This window comes from Vanessa atalanta, chromosome 29 (assembly GCF_905147765.1).
Source record: "Vanessa atalanta chromosome 29, ilVanAtal1.2, whole genome shotgun sequence".
In the NCBI taxonomy this organism is placed as follows: Eukaryota; Metazoa; Arthropoda; class Insecta; order Lepidoptera; family Nymphalidae; genus Vanessa; species Vanessa atalanta.
In genome coordinates this window covers 260855-275720 of record NC_061899.1, presented here as the reverse complement: position 1 = coordinate 275720, position 14866 = coordinate 260855, and the positions used below count along the sequence as shown (strand labels likewise).

Genomic DNA, 14866 nt, shown 5'->3' with positions numbered 1-14866 from the left:
AGAGACAGACAAAAATTGTAAAAAAATGTTATTTTGGTATATGTACCCGTGTATACATACATATGCATTTAGCAAAAATGGGTTATTTTAATATTACAAAGAGACACTCCAATTTTATTATATGTTTAGATAAAAAAGCGTGGACTTAGTATTTGTTGATATCTAGGCAGGATATATAACATTTTAATTCTACTTTACTGACGTACTCTATAACTAAAATGGTGGAAAAGAATAACTACTGAGTTTCTTGCCGATTCTTGTAGGTAGAATCTACTTTCAGGACCAGTGCTAGCTGTACACGTGTACTGTGTAACATGACGATTTTAACTAGAATAAAGAATATTTTGATTTTTGATTAGTTGCCTGCCCACTGGTGAAGGGGGAGCGGGGTATGTGTTACGGTATTACTTATGACTCGCTGCTCACAACGTGCAAGCTGAAGCAGCAGTATTTCTTGGTAACGAATCAAACGCTTTCGCTTTAATAATATTAGTTAGTAATACCTTTGTTAGCTGCCTCCCATGCGGTTTCAAAGGTCCACCTGTTCTCCTCCAGGGCCGCCTGACCCTTGTCCATGTAAGACAGCAGGTCGTGAGTGGACTCCGCGCGGTAGAACCGCCTCGAGGTGCGATCGCGCGACATCGTTACCTAGAAAAATACATTAATATATATAAAACTTCTCTCTTTCCATAAATTCAACGTTGACGTGCTTTTGATTAATTTTGACACGGCTATCATTGGTGTCGAACCAACTACGCTACTAGGACGCATTATAGTTCACAAGTGTGTGAGCAAGCAAAGGTGAACTCTCTTAAGCCCATGGGACGGCATATCCGCCAGGACAGGAACGATTTCTGTCACAGGACAGGGTTTACGTGCTTTCCGAAGCACGAGAGTAGACTGGCATTTATACTGACACCGGGTTGCTACTGAGAAACTCCACTAATCTATTTTTATGTAATTTAGGAGACTGGCAAATGGGCCATCGAAAGATAAGTTACCGTGGATATTGGTACTATAAGAAATATCAAACAATAACCCTAACATCACCAATACGACTCAATCCCTGGCACCTCGATCCTGACTCACACTAATACGGCTTCAAGCCGGAACACAACAATGCTTGGCTATAGGAAATATGATGTGATGATGGTCCTTAACTTGACGAGCTCACACAAACCCTTACCACCAAGTTTAAAGGGTTCAAAATGTCGTTTTATTTAGAATTTATCAAAAATACTAGCGCCCTCTATAGGCATTTAATGCTACTTAACACGAGTGGTTCTTAACCGTCGGTTAACCACTGGGTCCTTAGGTCCCTGAACCATCGTGTCAGAATTTCATGACGCGGTAGCTGCGTGCTACCGCTGAGGACATGCCCGGGCAAGGAGGGTTGCCCCGTATCTAGCTATGCCTAGGTCAAGCAGGAGGAACCATCACACAACCGTCGGCTCACGAAATCCTTTTTTAATATAGATGCATTACCTCCGCACTACCACCGTTTCAGAAAGCGAATAAACACACCTGAAAAAACCGTCCAAGATTTTCTAATATGTAGTGTTACTTTTTAAACACTAGACAAAAAGGCGACCAACGTCACTTAGCAGAATTTACTTGCAAATATGAACTTTATATTTATAAGTCACAGTTTGCTTACAAAACACGATTCAATAAACATTTATGATAATTGAACTATGAAGAAATCTTTCTTCGTAACGGTACTTGTTTCAACTTACAAAGTTATTATATATATGTTATATATATATATATATATATATATATATATATATATATATATATATATATATATATATCGGCGCGTGGTTACTTTGGTTGTTGATTTGGATAATTATTAATGAATCGAGTAGTTGGCAATAATGTTTGATGGCTGATTTACTTATAAGAGCGGGTCACCCCGAATGGAGTTGTAAGTGACATGGCAACGCGAGTCGTTATGTTTTGACAAGCTTCTCGAATGCGATGGTTGCTTGCAAACCCATTTGCTCTTAATCGAGATGAATTATTGTAATCCTTTGATATTATTGTGGTGTACGATTATTGAATCAATGAATACAGTGATTACACGATATTAAATACGCTTTATTTTGTGAATATCTCCATTGCACGCCCACATAGTCTTACAAATGTCGGATCAATCCCCGAACCCAACTATTCGGCATCCTGCTTCTCCGACATATATATATATATATATATATATATATATGTAAGTGTGCAAAAAGCTAAGTATGACAACTCGAGTTTTGCCATTACTGGTAACATGGCTCATATTTGGATCGGAATTGCGATTCATCAGGGAAATGCTGCTAGCATTCTTGCCATTCCACACGGTCATGATTCGTACAGTACAGTAACTATTTTTAATCCTTATTAGTATTTCGTTAAAGCCTGAATGTCAATAATTCTTTTGTAAATAAATCCTTAATATTGTACATGTATATTAGATATATGATTAACCCTTAATCAGGCCCCACGTGCACTGGCATTAAAACATATTTTTAAACATGGTGTGTTCTTAATTTTTACCTGTAAAATGTATACCTAAGATCTGTTTCTTAAAAAATATTAAAATTAAGACAAAAAAACGTGGTAGTATTATGCACTATGCCTGTTAAGGAGCCCTTTGTCGTTTTATAATTTGATTCTATCATCCCTATTTTTAATAACTTTGCCTCAAATGGATATATCGATATCGGATGAAAACATTACACAAATTGATAGATGTTTGTAATGTGGTCCTGCAACGGTTTTTTTTATTATCAACGTGGTATTTTTTTTTTTAAGTCATAGGTGGCAAACGAGCAGGAGGCTCACCTGATGGAAAGTGACTACCACCGCCCATGGACATCTGCAACACCGGGCGGCTAGCAGGTGCGTTGCCGGCCTATCAGGAAAGAGTACGCTCTTTTCTTGAAGGTTCCCAAGTCGTATCGGTCCGGAAAAACCGCCGGCGAAAGCTGGTTCCACAGAGAGATTGTGCGAGGAGAAAATGCCTTAAAAACCGCGCTGTTGTGAATTTACGGACATCTAAGTGGATTTACGGACATCTAAGTGGATTTAGATAGATAGATAGATAGATAAAGTCTTTATTTGGATCACACCACATGAGTAAAAATAAGAAGATAAAAAAGAAATGACAAAAGTAACACAGAATTTAAATTAATTTATGACGTAGAAAGAAAAAAAAATAAAAAATAAACAAAAAAAAAAAAAGTTACCTAACTTACAAAAATATTTACAAAAATAAATAAAAATTAACAAAAATGAACTGTAAAGTGGTGTGGCATCCAAAATGGACAACCTCTCAGTTGAAGCTGGCATAATATTAACCCAGCACTGATTTTCAGAGGCCTCCATGTGACGGTGAATAAAATGAAGTTAATAAAACTTAAAACTAGAGTCGTTATCTGAAATACATATACGTTATAAAAAAATAGGAGATTCGATATACAAATTAAAAAGTTGACATTTAGGCGGTATTTTTGAAAATTAATATGACTCCGACTCAAACTCAGCGATCACGCCATGGGAAGCAATGGCGGCCAATGCTATTAAGAAACAACACGGCGAATGAGCATTCTGAGAAGCGAGAATAGGTAAGTACTTAAGACCTAATCTTTGTTTTTGCTTTACATAAATATATTACGTTATATGTGTTTATAGATTAACCATGTAATTTACATAGATAATATCAATAATATAATATATTTATGTCCAAATTTCTGTTTTTTTAGAGACGGCGATAATGGTATTCCTAAAACCTACAGTGGAGGCAGACACTCCGCAACCAACATGAACATTCTGCATGAAACAAATTGGCCATGCAATTATAGGTACATTTTTAATTAAATAATTATACCTCTTTAACATTATTTAAAACTAAAGTTACTAATTATTACCTCACACTCTCACACTGAATGGCGACTAGATACTATTTGTTATTTGTATATATCTGTATATTTGTATGTATTTATGTATGTAAAAATGTATTTATGTACCTAGCTATATGTATGTAGTAGTTTATGTATGTATTATATTATTTGTATCTATGTATGTAGTCTATTTTACACCACCTACCATCTCTCTGTTGGCTACTACTCCATATTACCTCGGTTGTCTGGAAGAAATCGCCTTAAAGCGATAAGACCGCCGGTTGTACCATCTTTTCTTTATATACACTTACTATAAGGCTAATCTGTTTAATTTGTCGTGTACAATAAAGTATTCAAATAAATAAATAAATTATTTATTATCATACGGACATTATCATTTACGGACATCTAAGTGGGTTGCGGCAATAAATGAATTGTTTTGTAAAACTATGGCGGTCACAGCGGTCACAGTTTTTAATCAATGACGATAAGAATGGTTTTTTTGTCAAAAAAACGTAGAATTTTTTTAATTTTTTTTTTTATCTAATAATTTACAATTATTTTTTTATTTCAAAATTATCTCTTGTATAATAGAAGCAGTGTATATATCATACCATACTACCGCCAGACGGGTAGGTATAGGGGCATATAATGACCACTTTCTTTGAATAACGATTTTTCCCAAAATGAATTGTTTAGTAAAAAATGTTTAGCTTTATACAAAAGATACAAATATTGGTAATCAAGTAAAGGTTTTATGAATTAAAAAAAGACAAAAATCACTTTAAAACGATAAATCGTACTATGCCTGATTGAGGGTTAAAGACAATATTAATTTATTTCTTGAGATATTATAATTGTTATTTAACATATAATAAATGTAAATGATGAAGGGTTGAAAAGAATTAATAAAAATCTAAAAAATGACGGAAAAGCAATATTACAGACGAAAAAGAATCTTAAATTAAGTATTAAGTTTGTATTGACATAACAATTTTATACGACCGTCGATGTCGAACAACGCGCTTAGAGTAAGTCAAACTAAACACTGCAGTTCGTATCTATAGTGTGAGAGCGGGAAAGCATTATGTCACCTCCGTCGCACTCTAACAAAATCTTAAAAAATCCTTTTTAACTGTAATTGGTTGAATGTTAATTTATATTGTAATAGTTTTTTTTTTAGTATAAATGTATTATATTTAATTATTGTTTAGTAATTAAATATATTACTACAGGTAATCTACTTAAATCAAGTAATTATATTGGCAAGTGTTATTTCTTTAGATCAAGAAAATAAATTACAAGTAAGCTAGGGACCAGTACCCCTTGTTTAGTGCTTGAAGGAAATATTCAAAAGATTGACTGAGTTCTATAGCATATGACCACTACACTGCACTTTCAAGATACTCAAAAAAACGCTATTAATCCTCTCTCATACCCTCGTCTCTCCACAATCAGGAAAAGGAGACTAATTTCCAGGATTTTCTGTTTGTATAGCTTTAGTAGATTGGATTTGGGTATGGATATGGCTTTTTAGCTGCCAGGTACTGTACATTATTTTATTTTAATTATTTTATTATTTCACTGTAATATATTCATATATTATTTTTATACCTGCCTCGTACACCCCTACCTCTTTCTATATCTGTTTCTTTCCTCTACCCTAAGGTTGCCTGGAAGAGATCGCTGTTTAACGATAAGGGTTATTCAACTTTATGTTTACTGGTGTACAATAAAGAGTATTTTGATTTTGATTTTTTGATTTGATATGGCACCGCTGATTGAAAATGGGCAGATTAATCATAAATATTAATGATAATTTTCAAAAGATATAAAATCACATGAGTGTATGCTTTTAGAAAGTATTTAGAAAAGCTGGCAAAACTTCAGAAGACCACAACAGATCGAGGGTTTGAAAGATGGATGCAATTAGAACGTCTATAAAAAGTCAACAAGAAGATCTTTCGTCATCGTTTGCCATTTCTTTTGGACCAGAGAGCTTAATGTGTACCAAAAAAGTGCTGAACTGCGTAACATGTACCCTAATAATAAAATATTTAATTTAGACTATGAATAACGTCAGCGTCAGCGTTTGTTGGCGTTTTACCAAAAACTAGTTTTGACGCAAATGAGTTAAGTAACGATTATGCAAAATTTGCAACGTCGCGTATTTAACACGACTCACGCAATACGAGACCTGTCAACGTACGCCCCAGAATGTTTATGAATGAAAAAACGGATCTCTTGACTTCAAATTTTTCTTAATGGTATACTTCTCTAGGCATGAGAGGATTTTTTTAAAATTGTAGACTATTTATGGTATAGTTAGGGGGACGGACAAAGGAGCCTAGTGATAAATGTCCACCACCTTCACAGACATTGTAAGAGATATTAACCATTCCTTATAACCCTTGTGCCTGTTACAATGGCTCACTCACACTTTAAATCGGAATATAACAATATTAAGAAGATTATTGGCGGTATAATATATGTTGAGTGGGTGGTACCCAGACTGGTTCGAAGCTCTACCAGGTCAACACTACGAAGTAAGTTGCCAAAGAGATCTAAACATATAATATGATCACAAATATCACACAATATATCTATGCGCGTATCCGTGACACTCAATACACGCACCTTTTTTTATCAAGAGGCAAGAATTACCTATCTCTACATAGTATAAAACAAAGTCGCTAAATCTGTGCACTAAGATCTTTTAAACTACGCAACGTATTTCAATGCAGTGTTCATCAATAAAAAGAGTGATTCGAGAGGGAGAGAAATGTGAAAACTTTGATTTGCTAAAGAGGAATGTATAAGGTCCATATAATCCACGCAGATCAAACTCAGATCACTTGTGGGTTGCCTCAGCCAAAAATCAACAACAATAGAAACTCGAGGAGAGAACTCGGTGAATCGCCGCGCTAAGAAAGTTATCTGTGAAAGGCCTCAGATGCAAACCAAATTCCAGAGTTTGGAACATAGTCGCAAAGTAGCTTGCCTATCAGTTCTTTCGTAGAGTATACAACCAGAGTATGACAGCCTACATCCTACGTCATCGACGTTTCAACCATTGCAAAGAGCATTTTTCTTTATCCTCATTACTTTTACGCCCAGCGATAATGTGGAATGATCTTCCAGCATCTAATTCCTTATTATCCGCACAATCTTCTAGACTGTATCAGAACTTATATTATAATTATATTAGGTCGTGGTCAAGCGTAGTCATTACAAATTGTAAAAAGATGCTCATGACAGTTCACGACATGAAGCTTCCTAATCTGATATATATTTCAGACATGACCAATTGAATTTAGAAGATAATAAATCTCGATTTCATGTAATAGTGTATATATTTTAGATTTGTAATGTTAAACACGAGGGTTAGATTAAACCAGATCATATTTTAGATGATAAACTACAATGGGGTCTTAAAATATTCAATTATAATCTAGAAAGCAATCAGTAAAAACATTTGAGTGCTCAAGGTTACAATAAAACTAACGACTTCGTACATGATAACGAACGTTGGGAATGACACGATTACCCAAGTCGCTTCAAATAATCAAATATTGTAAACAAAAAAACACAATCTGCTTGGTGGTAGAGCTTTGTGCAAGCCCGTCTGGGTAGGTACCACCCACTCATCAGATATTCTACTGCCAAATAACAGTACTCTGTATTGTTGTGTTCCGGGTAGAAGGGTGATTGAGCCAGTGTAATTACGGACACAAGGGACATAACATCTTAGTTCCTAAGGTTGGTGGCGCATTGGTGATGTAAGGAATGGTTATAACGTGCCACTGACATAGCTTCGTATGTCAAGATTTTCTTGATAGTTCTTCTCGGTTCGACATTCCGAACCAGTGGACCGTTTAGTATAGTTCAAAAGTTGTGAAAGCGTGCTCGGATAAAGTATGGTTTGATTTGTTTGATTATATATTTAATAAAGATTTTCGCTTCAATTGAAGTTATTAATAATACGTATATTTTTTTAATGATAATATCTGATTTGAATTGAACTATTGTAACTACAGGAGAAGTAAACACAGAGAAAAAAAATTGACACTGAATTTATGATATTTTTGGTCGAAATCTAAAAAAAGCTTTTATATTTATTATTGTTTTTGATTGTGATTTGAAATTTGATAATGGCGTTTCAAGTTTAAGGGTAGACGAAGTTGTTCAGAAATTTGAAAGTAAAATAATACGAATACAATAAGTTGAGGTTAATAGTTTTGTTTTATAAATAACGATATAATAATCAAGAACTGTTTGTATTCCATAATATATCGGAGCTATTAGCAAACCGCATTTGAATTTCTCTGTAAAAAGAGAATCTCAATTGTGTTTCATTATCTGTGTCGTCCTAACAAAAAAGAATATCAGAAAAAAACTTATTTAACGACATTTAATGTTATTATTAACAATGTCTGCTCCTAAATCACAAGATGCTTTACTTTTCACAATCACGAAATAGATTCTAAGTTAATATTTTTCATGGTTAACAAAATTTAGTTGTCATGTCACTGCGCGTTCGATGACGGTTGATGCGCGGAATTCAAATTAAAGAAAAGTAAATTTTTTTCTTTACATATGTATATCTAAACATTGTTTATCTTAACTCCTTCAATTCCGATATAGATCCATTTTATTTCGTAACTAATAAATTCACTTGGCGGTAGACCTTGTTCAAGTCTGTCTGGGTGGGTATCATACAGATATTCTACCGCCAAACAGCAATACTTAGAACAGTTGTCACCAAAAGTTGTTAATATTTCTCACTGCCAATGTCTTTGGACGTAGATATTTATAAGGTTAGGAATAATTATTTTCTTCTTCTCCTCTTCAGTCTATTGCCAGTCTCTTCGCTTTGTCACTCTCAAGTTTACAATTTTTTTCTTATTGTATATTAATTCGCTTATCGACATTGATTCCATATCAATGAATTGACTTATATACTTCTTGTCATTGACCTGATATTATCTTATATACATAAAAATGGATGTTGGTTTACGTTATATGTAGATATCGACACCGTTTGTCTGAAGAAAATTCGATTAATATGTATTTTTTTATAGAGATTTTTAATAGGATCCTCTGTTTGTATATTTACAGGACGTGAGCGGAGTTTTGCTGGTCATTTGCTTGATCTTAGTGTCTACACTTTGGCGCATTCACGATTTAAGGAATACTTAATAAATCTACCAATTTTATAAAAAAAAAAACTATATACAAACTCTAGCGCTTTAGCTTGTAGGTACTAATAAATCATTATCATTCCATAGTATAAAACAAAGTCGCTTACCGCTGTCTGTCCTTATGTATGCCTAGATCTTTAAAATTACACAACGGAATTTGATGCGGTTTTTTTAATAGACAGATTGATTCAAGAGGAAGGTTTATATGTATAATACATGCACAATATACTAGAGAAACACTAATAATTTTAGATGTTTCTGAAGTGATTTCGTAAATAAACACATTGTATTTTTTTTCAATTTTGACAGACAACAATTTAAAAATATGTTGTTTTGGTATAAAACTGTAAGAAATGTAGTATATTTAGTATCAGCATTGCACCCGTGCGAAGCCGGGACGGGTCGCTAGTACTAATATAAAACTATAGAAAAAAAGGTCGTGGGTCATCTGGCTGGAACGAAGTTGCTTTCGCTATATACATATTATGTATTAAATATCCGACATAATTAAATAAATTAACAAGATTTAAGAATAATTAACTAACAATGACAAAGACGTCATTAAAATCCCGTGTGGAATAAGCTTAAATACCATTAAACAAAATCGCTTATAATAGAAAGAGACGGAGATAAATAGAAAGAGAGGGTTAGCTTTGAGGTTCACTTGGTGACAGGGCTTTGTGCAAGTCCGTCTGGGTAGGTACCACCCACTCATCAGATATTCTACCGCCAAATAACAGTACTCTGTATTGTTGTGTTCCGGGTAGAAGGGTGACTGAGCCAGTGTAATCACAGGCACAAGGGACATAACATCTTAGTTCCCAAGGTTGGTGGCGCATAGGTGATGTAAGGAATGGTTAATACTTCTTATAGCGCCTTTGTCTATGAGCTGTGGAGACCACTTACCATCAGGTGGCCCGCTCGTCCGCAAACCAATGCCGTGAAAAAAGCTCGCTTGGAGGCATAACGCTTTTTTCCATACGAGACGATTTCTGCCGTGCCAGTTCACTCCACTGTAAGCCGCGTAACAAACTTCGTTCCAAAAATATACGCGATGATTAGCGATCACGTTGAGTTCATGATCATTCTTAACGCGTAACTTACAATCGCAATAATATCAATTTAATCTCTATCAATCAATCAAAATATACTTTATTCAAGTAGACTTTTACAAGCACTTTTGAATCGTCATTTAACAAACTATTTAAAGTAAAGCTACCACCGGTTCGGAATGTAGATTCTACCGAGAAGAACCGTCAAGAAACTCATTTGTTACTCTTTTTCAACATCTAAAAATACAGTCATGTTAGTTAAATACAATTATATATGTATGTTATGTCTCCCGCCTGGAAGTCGACAAGCATTAACTCCGTGCTTTTTTATCATCTTGTATTATAATCTAGATGATAACTTATTAGCAAAGAATTACAAAGGGAACGAATGTTTTGCAAACGAATTTCTTCCTATAATTATAATTAAATCTGTTAATTGTTTTATTTCTGTATCGGAGTAGGCAGACCGGAGAGCAAGTGGGCCCGCTGGATTGCAGTAAATAGGATCAAAAGAATTACTTATGTATTATTTATTATGGATTATGTATATATTATAGTCAGTGTAGGTCATGTCTTCCAAGAAGACGACATGCTGGAAGATCTTTTGATGTTCAGTAAAAATATGAAATACAAAAACTAAATTTATTAATGTAAAAAAGGCACGGGCAACTGTGAGCCCGTGGATGTTGTTAATTTAAAAAAAAATAGGCCTTCTGATGATATATATGGTCTATTCCAATGGAAAAAGGAACGATGATAAACAAACCTAAAATTTACACATTCCATACGATTTTCCAATATAAATCAGCTATATCGTGCACTATAAACAAGTCTAGACTAATATATCTTTAATTATAACACAACACTATTCCACTCAACTACTTATATCCACTTTAATTTTAATTCCAAAGTTCCAGTTTCGCCGACGTTCAAAACGCCATTTTTTCACAAATCCATAATTAATGACATAGAGTATTCAAGCTCACGACCAATGATAGTGCGGCAATTCGGTGTCTAACGTTGTTTATTTGTCTTTTGTTGTTTTGGGTTGGAATACATATCATCATAGACATTTGCTCAGACTTCGCCATCTACTGCCTACCAAAGGATCCAAGATTATATAATATTACCTGTAGCTGTTGCTTAGAGTATAATTACATTGATGCAATGAAGAAGAATGAGGATCTCGTCGCCATCCCGGCTGCCAACTAGAGACTAGACCTTTGTGCTCTATATCAATCTGACCAGTCGAGTCTCCTACGACCAAAATTGAGGGTCTTTGATATGCCAACAATATTGGATATTTATTTTGTTGTCATAGTACACATTAGTAGAGTTGAGGACTACGCAAAACCTAAAACTATACCAAAAATTAAACAAGTTTTAGGGATCTCTAAACTTTAATTGAGAAAAACATAAACTTGCATAGAAACAGATAGACGTTACATTTTAAACTTAAATTCTATTTATGGAAGCGATTTACGATTAAATTTGAAAAATATAATGTGTAGGGCAAAGGGGTCACGTTAGATGCCAATAAAATGTACATATCTATATGTTTAGTGTGTGATTCTGTACGTGTTTATTTCCTTATCACAAATGTATGCACGTGTGAGCTATGTGTGAATGGACACGCACGCATGCTCTCTCGCTTGCGTGCGTAAAACGTAATGCATACGTGTGTACGACACGTGCGTATTTGTATCAATGTGTGGGTGGGCTTTAAACTACCCATAAAAGTCTTAAGGATACACGTGAGGTCCATTCCAAGCAGACACATAAAATTTTACGTACGTAATTTTCGAAAAAAAAATTAAGCACTTGAAAATTTACTAGAACGTGCAATTTTTTGTTTAGATGTGTATCTTACTCGTTCCCACTACTGTGCTATCTCACCTCTAGCAGTTGGCAACAGTACAATAATTATCATACAATTATGATAATTTTATGTGTATTTAATTATATTTTAATCACTACAATAACATTTACATAACATTACGTTGAGGTTAACGGTAGTGGGTTTTTATTTAAGCTTGTCTGGATAGGTACCTCATCATGTATAATTTCACATCATATATTCTACTGCTAAACTGGTATAATCATGTTTCGGTTCGAAGGGTTAGTAAAGCACATAACATTTAAGTTATCAATATTACATAAATACAATATAAGGGACGCTAAAGTCCCTTGACACGTGAGTCGTGAGCACAGATAGACAGTTGTGGGGGTAAGTTTGCGCATTTACACTTTCGGCCAAATTGCAGAATGTCCGATAGATGACAAGTATCGACTGACAAACGAATTGTATGAAGCCTCTGTGTCCCGGGCTTGTTCATTCTTAAAAGGGATCTTAAAAGTGTAGTAATGCCCCCGCACAAAGTGTAGTAATGTGTGGGGGACATGACTTATGACACTTACTATATAAAAAATAAATTAATATAAAAATGCAATCTGTATGAAATATAATTTTACCAAATTCATTGTGTGTAAAAACAACAGTCATTCTTCAAATAATCATATTGTTTAAGATAAAATATAAGTATGTTTTTCAGGCGTCATTCAATTGATTATATGTTGTAAACAAAAATATTAGTGATTTACAAGAGATAACATTTATTATATATTTCTTGATTATATTATTATGTGATGATTATGCAACAATGGATATTATAAATAAGACTGTTTTGAACTAATTTTGTTGGTATTTTTTTTGGCAGAAAGCATAATGTCTTTGTCAAAGTCAAAATAGATATTCAAAAGTTATTGACCTTTGAAAATCTGGTTCAGAAATAGACACCTTAGTTCTGCAAAACCTGATGAAAGAAACTTATTGGGTTTTTAAATAGATTTTTAAAAATTTATGGTTTTCGTTACTTTATCTTTTTTTTCTATCTGAGATAGCCTAGTGATGATCTTATCAGTCCTAAAACTTTCTCAATATTCTACAAAGGTCTTTTTAAAGAGACGAAAATATTTGATTATATTATGGCTTATGTCCCATTCTCCCCATTTTATTGCAATATAATATTTTTATATATTTGAAAGATTCAAATTTAAATAAATTATGCACATACTACTTTGTATAAATTGTTACAATTAAATCATAAAGTATTTTATTCATAAATTAAAATAATAATGTAAATATCTATATAAAAACTAGTCAGTGTGATGTTTATTAAACTAATCTTTAATAAGAAAAAAGTTACAAAAAATGACTCAATAAATCTCATTTAAAGAAATTCAAACAAAACTCTTTTTTAATATAGAGCTAAACAAAATTACTGACAATAAATTATATTTAATAATACTATTAAATACCTAAGGCTTAAATGTAATTAAAGATAAATAAATTGCAAAGAAATAACTAATGCATTCATTTAAAAAAAATATTTAAGCTGAATTATTTGTACCCTTGTTAAATAATTAAAATAAAAAAGTTACAATGTTTATAAAATACTAGAAGATAGTGAAACTATTTTTAAACCACGCCGGTGATTGAATGAACGACACGGGTCGTAAAAAAAGTTAAAATTTAACTCACCGATTTAAATGAAAGCAAAGGAAAGTGTTCCGAACCGGTAAAACTTGTAACTTATCACTGAAAAATTCACAATTCACGTGGCACGATTAATGCAACGCACAGTTTCAGTGATTCGAAATGATATACGGTAATTTTAATACATATAACATGTCTACGCGGGTAGAAAATTCAAACGAAAATAATTTTTTGTAGGTTAGCAAACGTCAAATTCGTTGCATCTGAAGGTCACCTTGAGATGACGGATTGACTCTTGACGGACGGGAAAGTGTTGCTCGAGCTATGGATATTTAAGTATTTCTAAAATATCCACGGAAACTGCTCTTTTATTTAACTGTCTATACAAAATAAAATAAGTATACGTCATTTATATGATGACATTTTTATTCCTTTATTTATATTATGTTAATTATATTAATTACACAACTTAGATATATATTAGCTATGAAATGAATTCATACTAGATGACTTATTCACTCGACCGCAGTTATAAATTATTATATTTGTATATATTTGCGTTTTGTAATTTGGTTTTTGAGTGAAATGTAACGGTTGGCAAACTGAGTATATATATTATACATAAACACATTTTATATTTATGTCGCGCTAGATATTCAATAATATAATTACATATTATGGCGCGCTTACGCTTTTCGTTCAACGTAGTGTAACAATATGTCCTCTCTATAAATTCTACAGCTTGTAGAATGTCGTCGTCTTTAAATTTAAAAATATATTTTATACTAGTTGTCGTCCGTTCTTTGCTTGAGTTTTCGGGGTCGGTCGTTGAGTGGTAGGCATAAATAGTCTGTCCTTTCTCGAGGCTTAAACTTAACATACCAAATTTTATCAAATTGCGTCAAAGGTTTGTGTATGAAAGAGACAGAGCGATGAGAAAGCAATCATAATTAAAATATTCACTCAAAATACAAGTAATGTAACTTGACTATTAAATTTTTATTAAAGTACTATGATATGGATCTTCGAATTATTAGCGCAGCTCCGCACGCGACCGTATTTAATGAATGACAAAGCCACACTAAAGCGCTGTGTACGGACTGCAGTTAAGTTCAGTCAAACAGTGATTATTCAAATCGCGAAATGTTATATATGATAATAGAAAGCAAAGTTAAACCCCAAGGAAAGACTAAGCTACTTTTTTATACTGATTACCTATACTGTTTA

At 33.3% G+C, this 14866-nt stretch overlaps 1 protein-coding gene across 1 annotated transcript in view; it reads right to left on the bottom strand.

Annotated features, from left to right (window-relative positions):
- The window catches only part of LOC125074932 (glycogen [starch] synthase), a 31734-nt gene extending 17861 nt beyond the window's left edge, over positions 1-13873 (bottom strand). The window contains exons 1-2 of the mRNA XM_047686414.1: positions 13685-13873; positions 504-648 (exon numbers count right to left, since the gene is read on the bottom strand). Coding sequence (XP_047542370.1) covers positions 504-642 — 139 coding nt within the window. The 5' untranslated portion in view covers positions 643-648; positions 13685-13873. The remainder of the gene's footprint in view (positions 1-503; positions 649-13684) is intronic.
- Positions 13874-14866: the final 993 nt, after the last annotated feature.